The 24,246-nt window shown below is 40.2% G+C and overlaps 1 protein-coding gene across 2 annotated transcripts; it reads left to right on the top strand.

Moving 5' to 3' along the window:
* The first annotated feature begins 4,314 nt into the window (after positions 1–4,314).
* Positions 4,315–22,792, top strand: TTC14 (tetratricopeptide repeat domain 14). Of its 2 annotated transcripts, XM_038415318.2 has the most exons (12): positions 4,315–4,550; positions 5,813–5,937; positions 10,375–10,574; positions 11,468–11,552; positions 11,664–11,793; positions 12,511–12,663; positions 13,399–13,470; positions 15,984–16,103; positions 16,220–16,342; positions 17,355–17,472; positions 19,855–19,964; positions 21,277–22,792. In XM_038415318.2, exons 1-12 carry the CDS (start codon positions 4,387–4,389, stop codon positions 22,235–22,237), a joined length of 2,361 nt encoding a protein of 786 aa, XP_038271246.1. In that variant the 5' UTR covers positions 4,315–4,386; the 3' UTR covers positions 22,238–22,792. The 2 variants fall into 2 exon arrangements, 1 of the variants encoding a protein (XP_038271246.1); XR_005294724.2 differs by lacking the exon at positions 21,277–22,792 and having other exon boundaries at positions 4,320–4,550; positions 17,355–19,375; positions 19,855–19,904.
* Positions 22,793–24,246: the final 1,454 nt, after the last annotated feature.

The raw sequence follows: 24,246 nt of genomic DNA, 5'->3' as shown, positions 1-24,246 counted from the left end.
GCAACAGTGGTTCCCGTAACCCATCCAGCAATATTGTTAATCTATCCAACTATACTCTTAACCCAGCAGAAGAATCTGTCCTATCTCGGGGCCTCTCCTTTTGCCCCTCCACCCCCACGAACATGATACAGTTCTGTGGTAACCTAGAATCCTATTTTCGACGTCTCCGACTCAAGGAATATTTCCAACACACCTCTGACCAACATATTAACCCACAGAGACCTTCCTACCAAGACTACAGAAAGAAGGATTCTGGGTGGACTCCTCCTGAAGGTCGAAACAGCAGACTGGACTTCTACATAGAGTACTTCCGCCAACGTACACGGGCTGAAATTGTGGAAAAGCAGCATCACTTGCCCCATAACCTCAGCCGTGCAGAACACAATGCCACCCACAGCCTCAGAAACAATTCTGACATCATAATCAAAAAGGCTGACAAAGGAGGTGCTGTCGTCATCATGAATAGGTTGGAATATGAACAAGAGGCTTCTAGGGCAGCTCTCCAACACCACTTTCTACAAACCATTACCCTCTGATCCCACTGAGGATTACCAAAAGAAACTACACCATTTGCTCAAGAAACTCCCTGAAAAAGCACAAGAACAAATCCACACAGACACACCCCTGGAACCCCGACCTGGGGTATTCTATCTGCTACCCAAGATCCATAAACCTGGAAATCCTGGATGCCCCATCATCTCGGGCATTGGCACCCTGACAGCAGGATTGTCTGGCTATGTAGACTCCCTCCTCAGGCCCTACATTACCAGCATGCCCAGCTATCTTCGAGACACCACGGACTTCCTGAGGAAACTACAATCCATCGGTGATCTTCCTAAAAACACCATCCTAGCCACTATGGATGTAGAAGCCCTCTACACCAACATTCCACACAAAGATGGACTACAAGCCATCAGGAACAGTATCCCCGATAATGTCACGGCAAACCTGGTGGCTGAACTTTGTGACTTTGTCCTCACCCATAACTATTTCACATTTGGGGACAATGTATACCTTCAAATCAGCGGCACTGCGATGGGTACCCGCATGGCCCCACAGTATGCCAACATTTTTATGGCTGACTTAGAACAACGCTTCCTCAGCTCTCGTCCCCTAATGCCCCTACTCTACTTGTGCTACATTGATGACATCTTCATCATCTGGACCCATGGAAAAGAAGCCCTTGAGGAATTCCACCATGATTTCAACAATTTCCATCCCACCATCAACCTCAGCCTGGACTAGTCCACACAAGAGATCCACTTCCTGGACACTACGGTGCTAATAAGCGATGGTCACATAAACACCACCCTATATCGGAAATCTACTGACCGCTATTCCTACCTATATGCCTCTAGCTTTCATCCAGATCACACCACACTATTCATTGTCTACAGCCAAGCTCTATGATATAATTGCATTTGCTCCAACCGCTCAGCCAGAGACAAACACCTACAAGATCTCTATCATGCATTCTTACAACTACAATACCCACCTGCTGAAGTGAAGAAACAGATTGACAGAGCCAGAAGAGTACCCAGAAGTCACCTACTACAGGACAGGCCCAACAAAGAAAATAACAGAACACCACTAGCCCTCACCTTCAGCCCCCAACTAAAACCTCTCCAACGCATCATCAAGGATCTACAACCTATCCTGAAGGATGACCCACCACTCTCACAGATTTTGGGAGACAGGCCAGTCCTTGCTTACAGACAGCCCCCCAACCTGAAGCAAATAGTCACCAGCAACCACACACCACACAACAGAACCACTAACCCAGGAACCTATCCTTGCAACAAAGCCCGTTGCCAACTCTGTCCACATATCTATTCAGGGGACACCATCATAGGGCCTAATCACATCAGCCACACTATCAGAGGCTCGTTCACCTGCGCATCTACCAATGTGATATATGCCATCATGTGCCAGCAATGCCCTTCTGCCATGTACATTGGTCAAACTGGACAGTCTCTACGTAAAAGAATAAATGGACACAAATCAGGATGTCAAGAATTATAACATTCAAAAACCAGTTGGAGAACACTTCAATCTCTCCGGTCACTCGATTACAGACCTAAGAGTGGCTATACTTCAACAAAAAAGCTTCAAAAACAGACTCCAACGAGAGGCTGCTGAATTGGAATTAATTTGCAAACTGGATACAATTAATTTAGGCTTGAATAGAGACTGGGAATGGATGAGTAAGTAAAACTATTTCCCCATGTTATTTCTCCTCCCCAACCCACCCCACCCCCCACTGTTCCTCTAATATTCTTGTTAACTGCTGGAATTAGCCTACCTTGCTTGTCACCATGAAAGGTTTTCCTCCTTCCCCCCCCTGCTGTTGGTGATGGCTTATCTTAAGTGATCACTCTCCTTACAGTGTGTATGATAAACCCATTGTTTCATGTTCTCTGTGTGTGTATATAAATCTCCCCTCTGTTTTTTCCACCAAATGCATCCGATGAAGTGAGCTGTAGCTCATGAAAGCTTATGCTCTAATAAATTTTTTAGTCTCTAAGGTGCCACAAGTACTCCTTTTCTTTTTGCGAATACAGACTAACACGGCTGCTACTATAAAAAAAATTCACTGTTTGTAACCTTTGCAAGTCATTGATGTCCTCGGGTTTGAGTTTTATGGGAAAAGTGGATGCAGAAGGAGTACCTCACTAAAAAAAAAACAGATTCTACATGTGAGTCATGTAATTCTGGGAGGCTAAATTTCAAAAACAAAGGTTTTTTTTTTTTTACACACTTCTTTAAAAGGGGAAGACTAGCCACTGTGGTTTTATAGCATCCTCTAGTGAACTATCCTCAGCAACTTCCTTTTCAAGGAAATTGAATGCCATTCTGTTAGGAGGAAAGATGATATGATTGGCTAGAAAGCAAGGGAGGTAGGGAGGAGGGATACCAATTGTCTTGATAAAAACTGCTAATAGCAAGTGATGAGCAAGAGAGAACCCAGACTGTTAGGCCAGTGGTTTTAAAATACCTAACACAAATAAAAGCATGATCATTTTGTGAAGTAATGTGGGAGTATGATGTGCTAATTACAAGGCACATGTTACTGTGTGATAAAGCATGCCTCAAAGGTGCTGGGAAATTTGTTGCCTTCAATAACTCAAATAATTGTTTATCTCACAGTTACACATTGCAGATTGATGACCTATATTAAGTGTATTTTAGGATATTTTAGCTTTTTAAGTCTGCTCTCCTAAGAACACTTAATATATTAAAATAGTAATAATTGCTTAATGTATATTTGCTTTTATTATAGGCAAGCCATTTTCATTTTTGGAGATAAGACAATATTTTGAAAGCAATTCTCATGGTGTTCACTAGAGTATGAACTAGTATGTAAATGACATAAGTATTATAAGTTAGGTCAGTTTAAAGCTAAGATAGCATAACCTCCACACAAAGTAAAACAAAAGTGTCCATTTGTAAAGATTTTGCTTATCTATCTTTATAGATAAGATCTGTTAGACCACTGATGTGCTATAAGAGCTCTTTATTATGCTAATAGTTAACTGTTGCTTTCTGCTCCTCATCTGCTGGAACTTGGACAAACCTGTTATCTCCTATATTTAGGCCCTGAAACCGCCAATATGCATGTAATTAAAGATAAGCATGTGTGTGTGAATTTTTGCTTGCTCTGAGTCTGAGACTGTGACCAACTTCGTTTCATGTGTAGGGCCCTACCAAATTCGTGGCTGTGAAAACCGTATAATGGACCGTGAAAGCTGGTCTTTCGGGTACTTTTACCCTATAGATTTATACTATATATATTTATACTATTATAGATTTCTGGGAGGGGGGGGGGAAGACCAGCGTTTCTCAAACTGAGGGTCCTGAGGCAAAGAGGGGTTGCAGAGGGGGGCCCCCCTGCCACTGCACTGTGTGTTTCATGAAAAAAGAAAAGGAGTACTTGTGGCACCTTAGAGACTAACAAATTTATTAGAGCATAAGCTTTCGTGAGCTACAGCTCACTGCATCGGATGCATTTCATGGTCACTCCACCCCTGACTAAAATCCTCCTTAAACACCCCCCGCTGAGGCCCGTACCCCGCCTTGCCAGCGCCCCCGCTCGCTTCGCCCCTCCCCCCCCGCCCCGCGCGCGCCGGGCTGAGCAAAGGCGGGGGTGGGGGAGACAAGGACGGAGCTTTTCTTGTTCCATCCCGTCACTCTGCCTCTCTCGCCCCGCCCCCTTCCCGCTCCCCCCCCCTGTACGCATGCGCGAGAGCGGGGCCGGGTTTTTTTTTTTTTTTTGGCGGCTTCCCCTATAACCCCGCCTCTTTCCTCTTCCGGGGAAGGCGGGTTCTACTTCCGGGTTGCTCCTCTGACGCTTCCGGTGGCGGCGCGGGGGGAGTCGCCGCGGTGGGGATGGAGCGGGACCTGCTCCGCCAGGCGCTGGGCTTCCATGGCCCCGCGCTGCTCTCCCTGCTCCGCACCGAGCAGCACGATAACCCCGACTTCCGGGGCCTCCTGCCCCCGGGGGGGCCCAGCCTGGAGCCGCCCCGGGAAGCCCAGCATCAGCCGCCCGCCAGGTAAGGAGCAGGGCCGGGGGGGGCGGAGGGAGCTGCTGGTACGCCCCAGCCGGCTCTGAGGAGCCTCCCCCCGCCCCTTTAGCGGCTTTAATGCCGCTCCACGGCCCCCGCCGAGGGTTTGTTCTGTCGGCGACCCCCGGGGTCAGAGGGACCCGCACTCCCCTCCCCCCACAACCGGGGAGCCGCTTCCCTGGACTTTGTCCCTCTAAGCCTCGGGCAGAGTCTCCCCCAGCCTGGGCGCTGACACCAGCTCCTGAGCCGCTCCCTTGTCGTGGCAGTGATAGCCACAGGCACTTACAAATGCGTCAGCCCTCCCTCCGTTTTCTCTCTTCTCCCTCCCCCCCCCCCCCAAAAAAAAAACAACAACAAAACCCACCGAGGACTGGCATAAAAATCAGAGGTAGTTTAAAAAAAAAATGAATGTTTGGGTCTTTGCCTTTTGGTTCCTGCGTCCTGTTTCCAGGCTTTCTTCTGGAACCGTGAGGGCTAGAATCTCATTCTTTTTAAAAAAAGAAAAGGAGTACTTGTGGCACCTTAGAGACTAACAAATTTATTAGAGCATAAGCTTTCGTGAGCTACAGCTCACTTCATCGGATGCTGTAGCTCACGAAAGCTTATGCTCTAATAAATTTGTTAGTCTCTAAGGTGCCACAAGTACTCCTTTTCTTTTTGCGAATACAGACTAACACGGCTGCTACTCTGAAACCTATTCTTTTTAAATGAAAGCTGATATTTTTCACATAATCACTTGACTCCAGGAAGAGGGCCGCATTTCACTAATGCCCTCTTCCTGTATAGTGTTTTTCATCGCTAGAGTTGAAAGGCTTCAGGGTATTGACGATGGATTTCTTTCTTGTGGCTCTGGAGGAGGAGCATTTTGTGTCCTACTTCCTAGTAGTATCTGTACACTCAATCCAAAAGCTGATGCAAAGGCACCTTGCAGCATACTGTGAAATCTGCTAGGCTTAGTTTGACAGAGAAAATACAAATGCCATGGTTCTGGAAGCTTTGCTATTCAGCACCATTCATGTTCTTGGTGCTGTACACAAATGTTGTCTCTACCACCATGCTCTACATTAAACATAGAAAAACTTGGCCAAAGCATTTTGTACTAAACTTGTCATCGATAGTATAAATTGGGGAACATTTAATTATATGCTTATGCAAACCCCTGGACAGTGATTTATTTATTTACATGTAGCAGATGTAGCATGCTATGTGAACAAAGCGGGGAGTACTAGATTTTTCTTTATTTCTTTTAGGAAAGAGAAGAGAATTGATAACATTGAGATACAACACTTCATTGCAAAGAAAGCTGATTTACTTTTTGCTCTTTCATGGAAACCAAGTGCATCAACAGATTCAGAATCAAATGAAGAGAATGAAGGTAAATCCTGTAATTACAGGTGAAAAGAGATTCTCTAAGAGACAAATTAGCTGTGAGGAATTCAGTGAAGGTCTTGTGTATACAATATATTTTAAAAATAAATGGTATTTATAAAAAGTGGTTTTATTTCAAGTTTTTTGAAGTTTAGAAATGCACGGAGTAGATAAATCATTTAAATAGTCTTCACACTACTGTGAACACGTCTATCAGATTTTAAAAATAATTCTCATTTTAGTCAACCATGATTAAGGCCTATACTGTGGAATATGGTGAGGAAAGGTAACATGTTTGCATTTTTGGCTTAAATAAATGTTTTCAATTTATCTAATATGAAAATGTAAACGCCCCGAGTGACACTCTAAACGCTGTAGTACTGTTGTGAAAATGGAGTCATGGAAGCAGAAGGCATCCTTGATCTTCCAGTTCTCAAAACAGCTTCCACTTTTTAAAAAACAGATGTACAAAAAAAAGGCCATGGATTCTTCACACACTTATGCATATGAGTAGTCCCATAAATTAGTGGAACTATTTGCATGCATAAAGTTACCCAGGTGCATATTTGCAGAACTGAGACCTAAATCAGTCTTGGACTGGGATTCTTACCACCTCAAATATGACTTTTGTGTAAGGGACCTCAAGAGGTCCTCTAGTCCAGTCCCCTGCACTCATGACAGCACTAAGTATTATCTAGATCATCCCTGACAAGTGTTTGGAGATTTTTAAGAGCAGGTTAGACAATGATGGAGATTCCACAACCTCTTTAGGCAATTTATTCCAGTGCTTAACCATCCTGACAGGAAGTTTTTCCTAATGTCCAGCCTAAACTGCTCTTGCTGCAATTTTAAGACCATTACTTCTTATCGTATCCTCAGATGTTAATGAGAATAATTTTTCTCCATCCTTCTTGAAACAACCTTTTATGTACTTGAAAACTGTTATGTCCCCTCTCAGTCTTCTGCAGACTATACAAACCCAGTTTTTTCAGTCTTCCCTTATAGGTCATGTTTTCTAGACCTTTAATCATTTTTGTCGCTCTTCTCTAGACTCTCTCCAATTTGTCCACATCTTTCCTAAAATGTGGTGCCAGAAGTGGACACGATACTCCAGTTGAGGCATAATCAGCACACAGTAGAGCGGAAGAATTACTTCTGTGTCTTGGTTACAACACTCCTGCTAATAAATCCCAGAATTATGGTTGCGCTTTTTTTTTTTATTTTGCTTGTGATCCACTCTTAACCCCAGATCCCTTTCCACAGTTTTCCTTCCTAGGGAGTCATTTCCCTTTTTGTATGTGTGCAACTGATTGTTCCTTCCTAAGTGGAGTACTTTGAATTTGTCCTTATTGAATTTCATCCTATTTACTTCAGACCACTTCTCCAGTTTGTGCAGATCATTTTGAATTTTAATCCTATCCCCCAAAGCACGTGCAACCCCTCTCAGTTTGGTATCGTCCACAAACTTTTAAAGTATTCTGTGCCATTATCTAAAGCATTGATGTTATTAGTCATAGATCAGACCAAATCATGTCAGCCTTGTAAAATTATTTCTCACACTTCTGTACTCTTTACTGAGCTGGTGAGAAAATTATTTGTATTGAGTGGAGGAGCATAATTTTAAAAGATGTATTTATGTAATACACTGGACCCTCGCTAGAACATGGTGTTCAGGATCCATGTGCAGTACCACGTTAACGCGGGGTCTGTATTATAGCAGGGGCCGCGTTACCATGGATCCCTATTTAAATTTGGCATCCATTGCTGCGACCGTGCTATATGTGAATCTGCACTATAGCTACACGCGCTCTAGCGAGGGTCTGCTGCACCTGTATTCCTGGAAGACCCCAATTTTAATTACAAACCTAGATGGACACAGACTTGCTTTACTGAAATGTAACAGTCTTTTGGGAGGAATGTGACTGCTGTTCAGAAGGTCACAGCATGCTTCTTAAGGGCTGGTCTACACAGGAAATTATTCCTGATTAACTTCATGTGTGGATGCTCTTATTCTGGAAGCAGATTAAACTAATTCAGAATAGTGTGCCCTTATTCTGGAATACACAATGAATTATTCAGAAACAACTGCTTTAACCTGCTTTAAATTTATACCCAACCCTATTCTGGATAAATTTTCTTGTGTGAACAAACACTAAGTGTTAGCTCAGGAATTGAGGAAAATATTTAATCTTATGAACACTAAAATTCAAGCATTAACTGTTAATGGATAAATTATTGCAAGAAATATGTTCATACAATATCTTGTATGAAGAGCCTTCTTTCAGAGAATGTTAAATATTTACTGTCCAAAGGATCCACCAATATTCCAGCATTATCTTCAGACACACACTGTAAAAGTAAGCGCACATTGCTAAGCATGTGAGGGGAATGCAGCTATTACGGTGTTGTATTATGAGTCTGGGACTTTGAAGACATGGGTTCTATCCCATACTTTGACTTCGGTCTTTCTGTGCCTCAATATCCCTATTCATACAACTAGATTACTACCTGCTACACAGGTTTGTTACGGTGTACTTATATGTAAAACATTCTAAACTCCTCTGATGCTCACCAGGTAAATGCAGGGAGGCGTTATTACTAACACTGATCCTTGATGACAAAAGAAATGGGAATTCTACCATTCTGTTGTACAGACTTGCTGGGGATGTTCCAAGTTGCCTTTTTTCCCCTCGGCAAATTTTTTTTGTTAGAACGGCAGCTCTGTTAAGGTTGAAAGTCGCCTGCTGTTTAAAAAACAATTGTTGTTTGGAAAAATGTGGTGACACATTGTGAAAAAAGCAAAATACATGGGCGTTTTGGTTACTTACTTGGGCGTCAGGTGAAGCTTCCCCTGTGGGAGGCTAGCTCCCTGTCCCACCTCTTCCGCCCACAGCTCCACCCCCACTCTGCCCCAGGCCTGGCACCCTTGCTGTGTCCCTCATCTCCTTCCTCCCCCACGAGGCCCCTGCCACATCCCTTCTCTCTGAGGCCCCCACCACTCATGCTTTCCTCCTTCGGGAAAGGGAAGAGCAGAGAGGGGAAGAGGCAGAGCACAGGTGAGGCCACTATGCCACCCATGGTTACTTAATGGATATCCGTGTATAGCCTTTTGGAAAAAACATTCAAATAAACAGTCAGTAAAATGTGCTCATTGTTATGTGAAGTCTAGTACTAAAATTGCTGACACTCCACTGTATTAACTAGAGGGTTATACACTTTGTTTTTCGAGTAGGCCAAATGCTGTGTTGAATCCAACTTTTTAAGTGCAAATGGGTTTTCAGGTTTAAGGACCATCTGGGGGTAGAATCTTATGTGGCTGTCCCAAGTAACTGAGAATGTAGCTTTGGAAAATGAGGCTGGAAGAGTTGTGATGGTATGAATTCTCCATTGGAACAGAATGGGTGAAGTTTGTCTCAGCAAACAGGCTCTGCAGAAACAATAGGTCCTTTGAAAGTGGGCCCCCTAGCTGGCTGAAGATAAATTGGGTAGAGAGAGGAAAGCTTCTAGGAGATTTTTTGCTGGGAGCAAAATTGTGATGTGAAAATTCATACTTCATAAGTTCTGTAGAACAAGATCATTGCTTACAGCAGGCCTTCTTGGCTTCCTCTGTTTCCCCGGCTTTCCTCCTACAAGCTCTCTGTGTGCCACTTTTCCATCCCCTTCAATTTCAGGGATTTTGTACATCCACCTGTGCCAGAGTCCCTGTATGCCCCCAATCACCCCACCATTTCTTTCTATCTTTGAGTTAAGGTGTCAACATATTAAACTCTATTGGGAGAATGGGCAGAGCTTAGATAGGGGTATTACTATGCTGAAAGTTGTTAATAGCTGCCAATAAATGCAATAGCAAACCAGATCTTTGATCTGTAGAGAATTACAGAGCTAGCTGAAGCTGTTAGACAAGAGATAGGTCAGGTTGCATCCAGGATCTTGCTTCACTCTGCCAATAGCTCAAAATGCAATAGATGTGAACTGGCGGCTAGCAGATGTAGGGTGCTGCAGAGCGTGGTGGATATATGAATCAAGTGTTGACCTTGTGTTGATCAAAAATTACTGTTTCTGGCTGACTAAAGAAATGATATTGACAGACTCTGAAAAGCAAATGTTACCCAATCCTTTTTGAGCAGAAAATTAAAGTACAGATATGGGGAGGAGGGAATGAGATCTCTGGGAACTTGGACATGGGCATGGAGGACCTTGTTGGCCAGGGCAGGGGTGAGAAGGGAAAGAGTGCTCTTAGTTTCCTCGGGTCAAGAAGGAACAAGAGTTCCTATTGCAATGTTGTGTATGTTTGGAGGTGTTGGCTATATATAATGCCTAATAAAGGAATATAAAGTGCTTTATTAAAAATCACATTGATTTTCTGATACTATAGTGAACTGTAATTAGAGATTTCAGAAGGCAGAGCAGTTATTTCATAACTTTTTCTCCCTATTAATTGCAGATTGTTATGCTGTTATGCCACCCCTGGAGCAGTTCATGGAGGTGCCAAGTGAGGACAGAAGGGAGCTGTTTTTCCGAGACATTGAGCGTGGTGATGTTGTGATCGGAAGGATTAGTTCTATTCGTGAATTTGGCTTTTTCATGGTGTTAATCTGTCTGGGCAGTGGCGTCATCAGACAGATCTCACAGTTAGAAATCACAGTAAGACTTGAGTATGATCAGTAACAAGTAAACTGATGCAGGGCAGTCCTGGCTTTCTAATGTGTTGGCTCCATCTTCTGCTAGGGACCTGAATTACAAAGGGTAAACCTGAGTTTTGGGATGGTTAATAGTTCAAAGCCTTAATGCATTCTGGCTTTGATTAAGGTGGAAGCTGCCTTGCTTTCTTAGCAAGATATTTTCTTTCTTTACCACTCAAATATTGGTGTATATTTCGATGCATTGACCTCAATCTGAATTGAATCATACTAATATCACTCTGCTTTAATGCTCAATTTTGGACAGATTTAGGCTTTGTCTATACTAACACTTTCATTGGCAAAACTTTTGTCGGTCAGGGGTGTGGAAAAAAACAACCCCTGGACCAACATAAGTTTTACCGACAAAAGCGACAGTGTGGACAGCGCTATGTCGGCAGGAGATGTTCTCCTGTTGGCATAGAGCAGCTACATAAGTGATCTTACAGCGGTGTAGCTGCAGCGATACAGCTGTGCCGTTGTGAGATCTGTAGTGTAGACATAACCTAAGACTAGTTTTCATCTAGTTTAATATTCACAAAATGGACTTTTTTGATTACAGATCATAAGTTCATTTTTCAGCATTTGTTTAATTAAAGCTGGGTGGAAACTGGATTACTCGCATTAGTCTTCAATATCGCAGTATCACAAATGAGTCCTCTTCAGCAGGATAACTGCCATTGTAATTAAAACCTAGATTTTTTTGAAACATAATTTAATATTTACTCATGGGACAAATCTTCATTGTGCAAGCTGATACTTTTGGGCTGAGGGAAGTTGTCTTCTAATGCAACACATTTTATTATCATTTGCTTTATTAAGATCAGAGTTCTTGGTCACATTTTTGGTCTCTTGCAGGCTCTTTGTCCATTGAGAGATGTGCCTTCTCATAGCAGTCATGGTGATCCTTTATCATATTATCAAACTGGAGACATTATACAAGGTAAATGCATATTAAAGCTGTTCTGGAAGCTGTTTCTTTCCAGTTTTGTTGACTTTGTTCTCAACTTTAAGATGTTTTTGTTTAGTGGGGTTTTTTGTTTTTTTTTTATAGCTGCAATCAAGGACATTGATCGTTACCATGAAAAGCTCACGATATCACTGCACAGCTCTGCTCTTCCACCCAGTCTGTCTAGTACTAAACTGGGGGTAATTAGTTCTGAAGACTTGCCTTTACATTATAGGTAAGAACTTGCATTCTCTTCTACTCACTAGATCTGGTTTGTTAAATTTGTTGTCTCAAGAAATTGTACTCTGCTGATCGACATATATTCTTCTATTTTATACTATTGACTTAATTTCCTAAATGAAAGCATCACTGTTCATATCTGGATGTGGTTTGTTTCAGAATTTTTCACAAAAAGACGAAGAAAGCAAAAAAGCAGAATGAAGTAATCTTAGCCAAAAGAGAGAGAGAGAGACTTAATATATATTGCAGGAAATGAGCATTACGTGGGAGAATACAGGACCATTAATAAACTAATGACTTAAAGGGCTGAGATATGAAACTCTTAAAATCTGTCTTCAGCAAGAAGTACAGGAGTACTTGTAGGGCTTGCCTCAAGGCCCAGAAGGAGCTGCTGGTACTGCAAGAGAAGAGAGCCAAAATGAGGTTTTCAAGTACTGCTTCTCATTAGTCAGGAGGGCAAAGGGTGGGATAAAACAGGAGGAGGAAGGGCAAGAAAACTGACCACAGAATTCTGCAGCTAGTGGATGAGGAGGAGGAACAGCAAAGGCCAAGGAGTTGTTGTAATTCCACTTGAGGGGAGGGAAGGAAAGCTATGTAATATGCTTGTGAACCAGTGTGAGTAAAAGTATCAATGTATGTTGACTCTTTACAAATGTCAGCATTACTAAAGAAATGAGTGATCATATTGTGTATGTTCATATTTTTCTTTAAGGAGAAGTGTCGAAGTAGCCAGTACTTCGGAAACGTATGAAAAAGTCTTACATCGTTCCTTGGGATTTGCTAATCCAGCAGTAGTTGAACTTTTATTAGGAAAACTAGGACTAAGTGAATCCAGCCCACCATCGTTAATGAGAGGCCTGCAAAGGTACAGTGACATTGCACCGTCGCCATTGCTTTCTAGAGAAAATGCCACTGCCTGAAATGTCTTTCTTTATTTGTAGTTTCTATTTAAAAATTTCTGTGACAACTGTTACTTGAACCTTGGGTCGATCCTCTTTTGCGTGAGCTCAGCAATTAAGTATAAAAGACACTTCAGAACAACAAAATTACTCTTAAAATTCTGTCACTTTTTTAAAAAACTGACAGAATTGTAAGTCACTTCATCCACCAGTAATCTGCTTGATACTGTTTAACTGGGTAAACTGTTCATTGTATATTGGTGGTAACATTAGATTAACATCACAGGTTACTTTACATCCTAATAATATTTATCCCCAACACTTCTTAGTAATAGCTTGCTTTACTAATGGACCTGATCTTCTGAGCAGTACTGATTCAGAAAATTTTCCTTCTCAAATACAGAAAATTAACATGTAGATTTTTCCCATTTGATGTGTAGCTCAAAATTTAATCTATATTAATGCAACTGGCATGGGACAGTATACTTGACTGCAATAGACAAATACATTTAGGGAGGCTATGACTTTGGAAATCAGAAATGCTATTGCTGATTGAGGGGAGAGTAATACAGTATTGTTTCAGCCATGTTGAAATTTTATCTAAACCTTGGTATAAATTTTTGATAAAGTAGATTCAGAAGGAAACTTGGGCAGTTAATAATTTATTCCCTTGATTATTTTTTTGTTTTGTTTTTAAAAAGCAAAAACTTCAATGAAGAAGACTTTGCCTTTGCATTGAGGAAAAAGCAATCTGCATCTTGGGCCTTGAAATGGTACGGAGTATTTAATTTTCTTGTCGAGCAATTTAGGTGGCATCTACTTTAGAATCAGTGATCATAGTTCTTCATATTTCTTTGTACCAGTGTTTACAATGCATAACCTCCTGAATATCACTGGGGAGCAACTTACTGAGTGGCTGTGGTCAGTTGATAGGTTATGGGAGTGAGGGAATGCTCTCTTTGTTTGTAAAGTTTAAAAAAAAATATATCAAATTTTAAGGAAAAGCTTTTAGTTTAGTTCCCAGAGATTAAGGTCACTTATAACTTGTGCTGGCTCCTGAAATTAGACCTGAGCACTGCTCTGTCTTGTCTCCTCAGCTTTCCCAAAGGACCCTAGCCTTAGTACCTGGCTCAGCCTTTTATAAATAGCAATCAGATAACCTTGAGTTCCCTTGTCTTGACACCTGAGCCCAAACCTGGACTTGTGAGCAATTCCCTTGTGGCCTGAGCTGGCGTCAGTCACTATGTATCAACACTGAACGCACTGACTCAGAGCATTTGAAGAGGCTGCTTTGGGCAGCTGCTGTTTCTTTTAGGCTTTGCCTTGGATGAAGCTGCAGAATGCACTCTGCTCTTCCATAGCCCAGCAGGCACCCAGGAGATGGAGCTCATCGGGAATTTTCCAACAAGATTTTTTCATTGGAAAATGCTGTTTCACAGAAAGTGTTCACAGGAAAGAGTTGGTTTTGACAAATATCCTGATTTTTTTTTTTAATTAGAAATTTTCAAAATTGTCAAAACATCTTGTTTCAACATTGCTGAAGCAACTTCATTTTTTGCTTTGAAATGACTTTGTTTTGAAATTGTAGTTAATTTATGCTTTTAAAAGCATAAAGGTCAAAATCTAAACAAAACTTTTTGGTAGACCCAAACTGAATTTTTTTTTTTTTTTATGGATTGAAAGTGTGCAGAAACTACCAAGACTTTTTGACTTTTTGTCACTATTCAGGATGGGAAGACTTTTTTGAAATCTCAAAATTCTTTCAGGATGGGAAGCAAGTTTCCTTCCCAGCTCTACCAGGAAAAGCACAGAGTTGGAAAGGGAATAGACAAAGTGGTTTACCAATCTCCCTCAGTCCAGCATGGAGAAGAGGGTGAATAGGGAAGGTTTATCATCTTTCAGCTCAGCAGCCTCTGCCCATAACCCAGTCAAGCTGGGAATTGCCCCTTGCCATTCTGGTCTCGACTCCTGTCCACAAAAATTCTTGAGATGAGTAGGCAGGTCCACAGAAGCAATATTTAGTTGGGAAGTAGTCCCAGACATAAAAATGATACATCTGGAAGGGGAATGAGATGGAATTAGTGGTGGTAGAGATAATGCCAGTCTTGGAAACTGTCTTTAATTTTAATATAGCACATCATTTATTTCATTAGTTAAACCTACTTAACTTGCCATATTGTGAATCCCACAATATTAGGCCTCCGCTGTAATTTCAACAGTGGGAGCCTTGGCCACCTGCCCCCAGGGCCCCCTCTCTAAGCTTTTCCAAATTACTGCAAATAATAAAGGTCCATTATTACTTTTCTGCAATTTTCCATGTGTTGTCTGCAACTCAGCTGCAATTATTTGACAATCCCGCAATTCAATAAGGTCTTATTCATTGGAGATCAAGTACAAACATTTTCTATAATCTGTGGCCATATATTGCTATATTAAATTATTAATCTTGATTGCTGTAGTGAAGTCTCATGATAAATCTGATAGGAAATTCAGAGCCCCAACTGTTAACTCATTGGAAGATAATTTATCTTTAGACAAATGTGTGAGAGAAGCTTCAGTTTGTAAGATATGAAATATAAGTCTTAAAGCATCTTACATGGGGGCAAAATTGACTTCATTGTCATTGTGCCCCCTTACTCTAGTGTTGAATGTGTCCCTGTACATTGTAAAGCCATGTCTACATTAGCACTTGTGTCTGCAAAACTTTTGTCGCTCAGTGGTGTGAAAAAAACACACCCCTGCATGACTTAAATTTTGCCAGCATAAGTGCTTGTGTGCACAGCACCATGTCAGTGGGAGAGCTACCACTGCTTGTTGAGCTGGGAGAGCTCTCTCCTATCCATATTACACAGCTACACGAGCGATTTTACAGCAGCACAGCTGTATCAGTACAGCTGTGCTGCTTTAAGCTTGTAAGCATAAACGTGGTGTAAAACTCTCCCCCCCATTAGGGGGTAATATGACAAGTCTTAGAAAAACACTAAAGTACTGTAAGCCTTCCATTTGTAAATGGAGAATACAGTGTAGCATGTATGTATGCTTTCTACAGAAGTGTCTTCAAACTCAACTTTCAGATAAAAGAATTTACACTTTGGTGTGATGTAAATATGGCATTAATCTAAAGAGCAATTCTTGAAACTATATCTTGCTATAATGCTCCACTTCTTTTACTCTTACAGTAGGATGATATACTACAAGTTGCAAGGCTTCTCAAATTGATTTTTAAGTACATTTGTTTAGCTTGATGACTCTGTGTAATGTTTCTTTTTTTTACTATTTGTTCTAGTGTGAAGATAGGGGTTGATTATTTTAAGGTTGGTCGCCACGTGGAGGCTATGAATGAATACAACAAGGCCTTGGAAATAGATGCACAAAATGTTGAAGCCTTGGTAGCTCGTGGGGCACTGTAAGTCTTTTCTTTCTTTTTCCCCTTTGTTGTTAAAGATGGATTCCAATAATCTATTTAAAGATCAACTGTGATGTTTATTTACAATTCCTGTATCACTTTTCCATTTTTTATAGTTATGCAACAAAAGGAAGCTTAAACAAAGCCATAGATGATTTTGAAGTTGCGTTAAAAAACTGTCCAACCCATAGAAATGCAAGGAAATATCTCTGTCAGACACTTGTGGAAAGAGGAGGCCAGTAAGTGTTGAATTCTATTCTTTATGCAGTTATGAGCAATTCAGTTTTTTCATTCTTTTTTTTATATTGGGATGGCAAGTATATAAAAAAGGGAGGGTTTTATCTCTTTCCTGCTTGTGTGCCAACAATGAGAAGTCTGCTGTGAAAGCAGTTCAGGGTGTATAAAACTCACTGAACATTAAATCCCACCAAATGAGGGTAGATCCATCCTCATCGTATCCACTCATTATACTCCACACCTGAACATAGCCATTATATGGACAACATACCCCCATATCTCAATGTCTGTACTTTGACCTGTTTAAACTTTTACCTCCGATCGGGGAGATTGCAGATTATGTATTCCTTACGCCACCTGCTCCTAAACCGAATTTCACACCCCTTGATGATCTATACCTTATTCCCTGATAATCAGAAGCTTCTGTGCTTAAACTCTCTGTACTGTTCTTTTTACTTCAACATTATCTTAATAAAATTATTAAATCTGTTTATATTCTCCCATGTCACCCCACCCTACCACACATCAGTTTAAATCTCTCCTCCTTGTTTTTTTCTTACTACAGTTTAGCTGATGGAATATTAAACCTGCATAACATTCAATTAAATTTTGGGATGAATATTTAACAAGGCATTTTTACAATATTTAAAATTTTTACCACTATGCCATGACTTGTTTGTTTTATTAAACTTCTGAATTAATTGCATATAAATACTCTACTCAGGAAAACAGTAAGAATTCCAGAATTAATATTCAGGAAAAGGTTTATCAATCTGAGTAAACAACTGGAGACTCATTCAGAAGTAACAGAACATTTTATTCATCAAAAACTGGAATCAAAGTTTGAAAATACAGTACTACTGATGTTTAGAAAGTAATGACATGTCAGGGATGTAAACATCTGCATTTTAGTGAGCTCCTTTTTAATATGCATCAGTCTGAGAATTAAGACAGTAAGCATTATGATCAAAAACAAATTGTTTATGTTGTAAACATTTGTCATATGAATGTTAGGTTGGAAGAGGAAGATAACCTATTAAATGCTCAGAATTATTATAAGAGAGCTTTAATTTTGGATGAGACTTTTAAAGAAGCGGAGGATGCCTTACTGAAACTCCGTAAACATATGCAGGTGATACTTTATTTTCTCTTAACTTTATCTGCTACAATCAAAACTCGTATTAAAAATATTGGGAACGGGGAAATTATTCACTGGTTACTGTGTCTTTATTCTCCTCTTTCCCCTCTTTACAACACCTCTGTCACAGTAAGTATTATGGCCATGTCTACAAAAAGCAAGGTGCCTGTGGATGGCTTGATCATTTCAGATGGGCAGGGGAAGCAACAGCACAGCAGTCAGATGCAGGGAAAGACCAGAACTCAGTAGCTGTTTCTGATGAAGGGGAGGAGAGAACAACCTGTTCACGCGAGTGGGGCTGCTGATACGGAATTAAGACTTTGTGTAGGGTGAAATCCCGAAACAGACAGGTCAGTTTTAGACATATGCCAGGGGGTTGTAATTGGGAATATTCAAAGAGGAGCAGGGTAAGGCTGATCAGGGCTAGCTCAGAAGGAAAACTTTGTGTATCTTCATGTGGCACAAAAAGGATCTTAATTGAAGGCCTGGAGAGAGCTGGGGACACCCGTGTCACCTGTTACGGTCAGCTGATGATCCAGAATTCTGCCAAACTTGTGAGGTGCAAATTAACAAGGCAGTTATTTAAAATGGAGAAAAAAATAACAATTAACCATGGTGCAAGCTTTGGAGGAAATAATGGGGGAAGCAAGTTCCAGGATCCCTTTTTTTTTTTTTTTTTTTTTTTTTTCTTTTCTCCCCTCCCCACAACATATTTCCTTAGTGAGCCCCTATGGGTCTCCATGCCAAGCTCCTTTGTCCGTGGCCTTCTCTTTCTGCGGCTTTTTCATTTGTCTCCTCTATTTCCATTGTTTTCCAGATAGGATCAAAAAGAGTGAATTAAAGTTAGAGAACTGGGGCACTGGGTTGCTGTACTCCGTGCTTCTTTGCTGAAGGAAGTAAATAGACTGGGGTAGAAATGTGCAGGCTGGTTTCTTTATGCAGGGCTTGATTAACACTGCTTTGGCAGGTCAGGGAAGCCATAATGTGAAAAGGTTTTGTTGAAGGATGGGGAAGAGGAGATTTATGGTAACCTTTATTAAAGCTAAATTATCCTGCAGAAATGTCCATGTACAGTATGTGGGCACTGCCAACATATTTGGCATTATCTTGAGAAAAGTATTATTGCTGTAACAAGGAGTCTTACAACCTAAGTCACAAATAAGTGATTTAAACAAGTAAGGAAATGGTTTTTACTCTCATTCCAAGTTATGCTGATGGTGATAGTCATTGATGCAGCTGAGGAACATAAGGCTTGCTGTTGTTCAGCAGTTTGTGTAAGTTTGCCCACAATAAATTAAGGGTTTCCCTTGTATCCTAAGCCAGAATCTCTTATGACCATTGCCAAACCTTGAGAACTGGTATCCAGAGACTTGCTGCTCATCCTGGATATGAATTCAACTGTTTCAAACCATTTCAAACAGTACTACGTTAAAGTACATCAGAGAGCTTTTAGTGCGCACCAGCAGGGTCTACATGGACCAATTAGCACGTTAGTGTTTTTAGAAATTTTCTCCCCGCCATAGTGGTATTGTTGCACAATGTAGACAAGCCCTTAGAGCTGTGGGGTACAGGAGCCTGTCCAGCTAATGGGCTTAGCTGTCATGCCTTTAATGATTGATTGTTTAGTAAGTGAAGGCTCCGTTACCTCTAAGTAAACCTTGGTTTACATGTCTCTGTTTTGAGCTGCCCTACTAGAATGATACAATTTACAGTTCAAACATGAAATACTTTTTTCCTGTAATACTGATGATATGTTTTTTTTTCAATGCATTTTCTTCTGAACTGGACTGTTGCTGCTGTGTCTGACATCTGGTGCTGCTCATCAACAACAACCCACTGGAATATGATTTCTTATGTAAACATGCATCAAACTGGGCTGTGGTACAATTACAAAATGGTTTGTATCCGAACATGGCCACTTCCAACAACATTTTAAAATTGGATTTGTCATCATGTTTTATATACAAACTATAATACCATCTTCCCCAATACGTATCTCCCTGTTTCAATCTTTATTCACGTAACTAACTTTGCTGTATTTTTCCTGCATCTTTTGGCCTGGGTCATGGGTACCAATGCAATGGCTGGTCATGTCTTTTTATTAATGTGATATTTACTGCAATATGGTCCTTAATACCATACTGATCATCACAACGATTAATGCCAAACTCCTGCACAATCAACTTTTATTTGATTAACGTAACGTTTTCATCTGGGAATCTTGGTATTGTATTCTTTGGTGTGTGTGTGTGTGTGTGTTTTGTGTGTGTATATATCTTCTTGTGGTTGTGGTGGGGGGGGGTGGGATTTGGGGAAATATTGGGTTACCATACTGTTACTTTTAATATGATTTTTTGGTGTCTGGGTTCAAAAAAGAAATCTTTGGAAATGAGGGAGAAGCAAGCTGCAAAAGAAGAGAGACAGAAGGAAAAGAAAATAGAAACAAGTGCACAAAAACTGCGTAAGCTCTTAAAAGAAGAAAAAAGGTAACCCTATTATATTCAATATACTACATGTTAATTAAACAATCTACTGCTGATTAGAACCAGAGCATCAGCATCACTAATATAAAACATAAGTAAGTAAACATCAGTTAGCATCCAGTCAGTGAAATGGGTGATAATTTTTGTTCCTGTTATTGCTAAGCTTCCTTTTTACGTTAGTGATTCATACTTAGACCCCATTTTCTTAACAGGTAACAGAGGTCAGGCAATAGTAAATAAAGCAATGTTTGTTTGTTTTTTAAATAAAGCCACTAAACAGCCACTGATAAACTTCTATATGCTGTTTTCTTTCCCACCCCGTTACCTGGGTTAATGGCATAAAATAACCTCTGATTTCAGTAGTTCACTAGCTCCTGCTGCTCAGAATATAATATAAAGTCCCCATATAAAGTTGTAATCCCATCTGTTTGTGACATTGTAATTGCTTCCATAGCAACAAATAGTGAGGTTATTAAAGCAGGATTTAGCATAAAAGAGCGAATGAACAGATAAGCCCTTGAAGAATCCATTTTCATACAGATTTCATTAGTTAAAAAAGAAAATTTTAGTTAGGTAGAACTAAAGTTGTTTGCCCCAAACTTTCCTATGAGTTGTTCTTTACTACTACACCTGGATTTTTGCAGGGGGAATATATGGAAATAATACTTATCTGCCTAAATGGGTATTTAGGAAGTACAATGGGATACCCAACCAGAAGAATCCTTCTTGTAATACCAAGGCCACAAAGAGCCTGTTTGTTAAAGTCCTCCCTACGCAGGAATGTCACTTGAAATCATGGCAATTCTACACATGCAAGGCTTGCCAGATTGGGCCCAGTATACCTTCTTGTCACTACTGGTTTGTGAATATTACTCAGATCTGACCGCAATCCAGGATCTCATCTAAAGATCGCCCTCTTTTGAGTCATATTTGTTTGAAACAACCTAAAATAATATTTAAAGTTCAAAGTTTTTTTTTTTATTGCAATAGCATATTTGAAGCTTGCTAAATAAGCTACTTCAAGAGTTTGATCCACACAGGACTTTATACAATCCTGTGTCCTTCCCAGCTGATCCACTGCACTTCAAGTGGCTGAAATGTACATAACAAAATAAATAAATTTTTAAAGTACTGTGTGACTAAAAGATTCTCTCCATGTCCCAATGAGGCTTTTATTAAATATTTTGGTCTTGGAGCTGTTCTGAGTTAAAGGCTGTGTTCCAGGGACTTTGAAAAGGACAGAGCTTTGCCAGAAACTTGCAGAGTCTATAGATTCTGGTGATGGTGATGCCTCATAGGTTAATTACATTTTTAGGCTGAAGAAGAAAAGGAGAAGATCAACTTCTTCCTCTTCCTCCTCCTCAAGTGATTCCTCATCTGATGTATCAGTTTCATCCTCTTCCTCCTCCTCCTCCTCTTCTGATCACAAAAGGCACAAGAAAAAGAGTAGAAATCGGTCAGTGTCCTCTCACAGCTCCAAAAAACATTCATCTAGGATTTCTTCACATCAGGGAGATCAGAGTAGGAAAGATGAATGGTACTCGCCCCCAGCTGATACCTCTGCTTCCTTCCTTAACCAAAAATATGAAATGGAAAAACTACTGGAGCGGCAGGACAGATTAGTATATCAAAAGACAGAGGTGAGAGAGAGAGACAGACAGTGTTCTCTATCAAGGACTTCCGCTGATGATGAAGACACTTTTGGAGGTAGGTCTGAAGATTCAAGGGATTCTTATTGTAGCTCTAAGACTCAGTCAACCAGCAGCAAAAATGAAAAACAGGGTAAAGCAGACAGATCCTTCTCTAACAGGAGGGGTTCCTCAGGTTCATATCACTGGAAGTCAGATGATAAAACCAAGACACATGATTCTAGAAAGTTAGAAAAGGAAGTAGAGGGGAGAAAAGAACAGTTTAGAAAGTGTGGTTCAAGTCAGAGCATGTATTCCACTTCTCCAGCAGGGTCAGATTTCTCAGGCAAATCAGTAGAAAAGAATAAACAGTACAGCAGCACTTGGTTATATGAGAACAGTGGACATGATGATGGTAGCAGATGTGAGTTAACGCAGAGTACAAATGAAAGGAGAGACTATAAAAATAGGGAAAGTAGTCCTGGGGAAACTACTAAAGCAAAGGAGCTAGATGAGGAAACTACACTCAATGGTAAAGGGCAATCGGAAAGTGGTGTTAAAAAGAGCCTGCCCCAGAATTTACTCAACATATTCAATCAAATTGCTGAATTTGAGAGACAAAAAGGAAGTAAGCAGAAAAACCAATGAAGTACCTAAGAAAATAATGTGATTATGCTGGATACAGTTAAAGGATTTTCTTTAATCTTTAATTGCTATTGAGCTTGTGCCCTTAAAATCTGTATGGAAAATGGTCAGAATGGAGTCTGTTTTTGTGTCTTGCAAAGTGTTTAAGGTTGGCATTTAGTCAAGTTACAGGAGATCCTTTTGAAAGACAGGTATATGCAAGAGTATCATGTTGTATATCGGACAACTTTTAAGAGCATAGAATCTGAGATTTAAAAAAAAAATAATTAGGATACTCCTATATAATTAACATTGTTTATAATTGTGTCATTGGATGAAAACTCTATTTTCTGCTACCCTTAAAATATAGCTTACTGGCATCAAGTTTGCACTTTAAACACACCGGTATCTTTTCTAAGGTACAAAAATGGTAACACAATAGTATCATTAAACTTCCTTTTTAGCTGTTGAAAGGGATTATTTGACTGAATGATGCAATGTGCCAGCAATGTATATATCTTTTGTTTAATGATTTAATCATTAAATTTTATTAAAATTTGCTCATTTTGTTTAATGCCACTTTTTGTCTGACTTTGTTGAATTTCTGGTCTCTTTTTGGTTTTTGTGTACCACTGTAGTACATCCCATCCATAGATCTCATGGTGCCTTACAGCCATGAATGAATGAAGTCACCTTGGGAAGCAAGATGAGGAAAGTGAGGCTGAGGTGCATGCTTTATTCTGGTGCTTGTATCCTAAATTGTCTTCAAAGGTGTTTTTTGAGAATAGTTTCAGGAAAATGGTGGTGGTGGGCTACTGGTGGATGAGGTATAACATCCAACTAACATTACAGATTGAGAATTTGTGGTTGGTAGAACACTTGATCACATGATTCTAGTTCTCCTTGTGTCCAGGAACAAGTCAACTACATATATTTTTAAATATTTGCTGTAGTTACCATATGGGTATAGTGTGGTTCTGAGTGGGAAAGAGGGTGGATGATTATGAATAGAAAAAGAGGTGGCACACAGGACAGTCTTTCTACTCAGATGTGATCTGCAATATAAAAACTTGAGAATCTGTTCCAAACTGTTGTCTGGCTACTAAAACTGTTCCCTAAAATGTCTTAAAACCTTATTTAAAAAATACTCTTTAGGAGATGGGGATTCTTATAGTGTAGATGTAGCTCTTACACAAACAATAGGAAACTTACTTAATAAAACTTCAAAAAATGGTTTATACCTAAAAATGATTTTATATCTACAGGATAGCTTTCTTAAAGTAAATCGGTCAGAACTCTGCTACCAACACCTGAATTACTGTTACCTCCCGCAGCATTATTTATATGGAACCAGAGATGTACATGGCACTTGAAAACATGGCTTGTTATGGAAGTGGGCAGCAAAGATTATAGAGGGAAAAGTGGAGATGTCTTGTTACATAAGTAATACTGGTTTATATTAAAAATCAGAATTTCCACGTTGAAGGCTGGGCTTGCCCTCTATGGATACTTACTGAATATAACTTTAAAACACTTGAGTGTTTAATGGAATTTATAAAGAATGTGGTAGTTATGGTGCTATCCTGATGGGAACATAAGTTACTCTTACCATGAATATTCAAACATGTTTGTAAATCTTTGCATTCAAAAAATATACTGCAGGTAGTTTGGTTCAGTGCATGAAAGTGTAAATGATTATCCTGTCAAACTTGTTTTGGTGATATTAGAAATGCAGAAGAGGGTGAATAGGGAAGGTTTATCATCTTTCAGCTCAGCAGCCTCTGTCCATAACCCAGTCAAGCTGGGAATTGCCCCTTGCCATTCTGGTCTCGATTCCTGTCCACGGAAATTCTTGAGATGAGTAGGCAGGTCCACAGAAGCAATAATTAGTTGGCAAGTAGTATTTTTTTTTTTTTTTTTTTTTTGTTGCTTTTCTGTAAGTGGGATAGTCTTTTCTAAATGGAATGTCATAGGCTAGGCCCGTGGTTCTCAACTCTGGTCCTCCACTTGTTCAGGGAAAGCCTCTGGAGTGT

Source organism: Dermochelys coriacea, chromosome 9 (assembly GCF_009764565.3).
Source record: "Dermochelys coriacea isolate rDerCor1 chromosome 9, rDerCor1.pri.v4, whole genome shotgun sequence".
NCBI classification, from domain to species: Eukaryota; Metazoa; Chordata; order Testudines; family Dermochelyidae; genus Dermochelys; species Dermochelys coriacea.
This window is presented reverse-complemented; position numbering and strand designations above follow the sequence as displayed.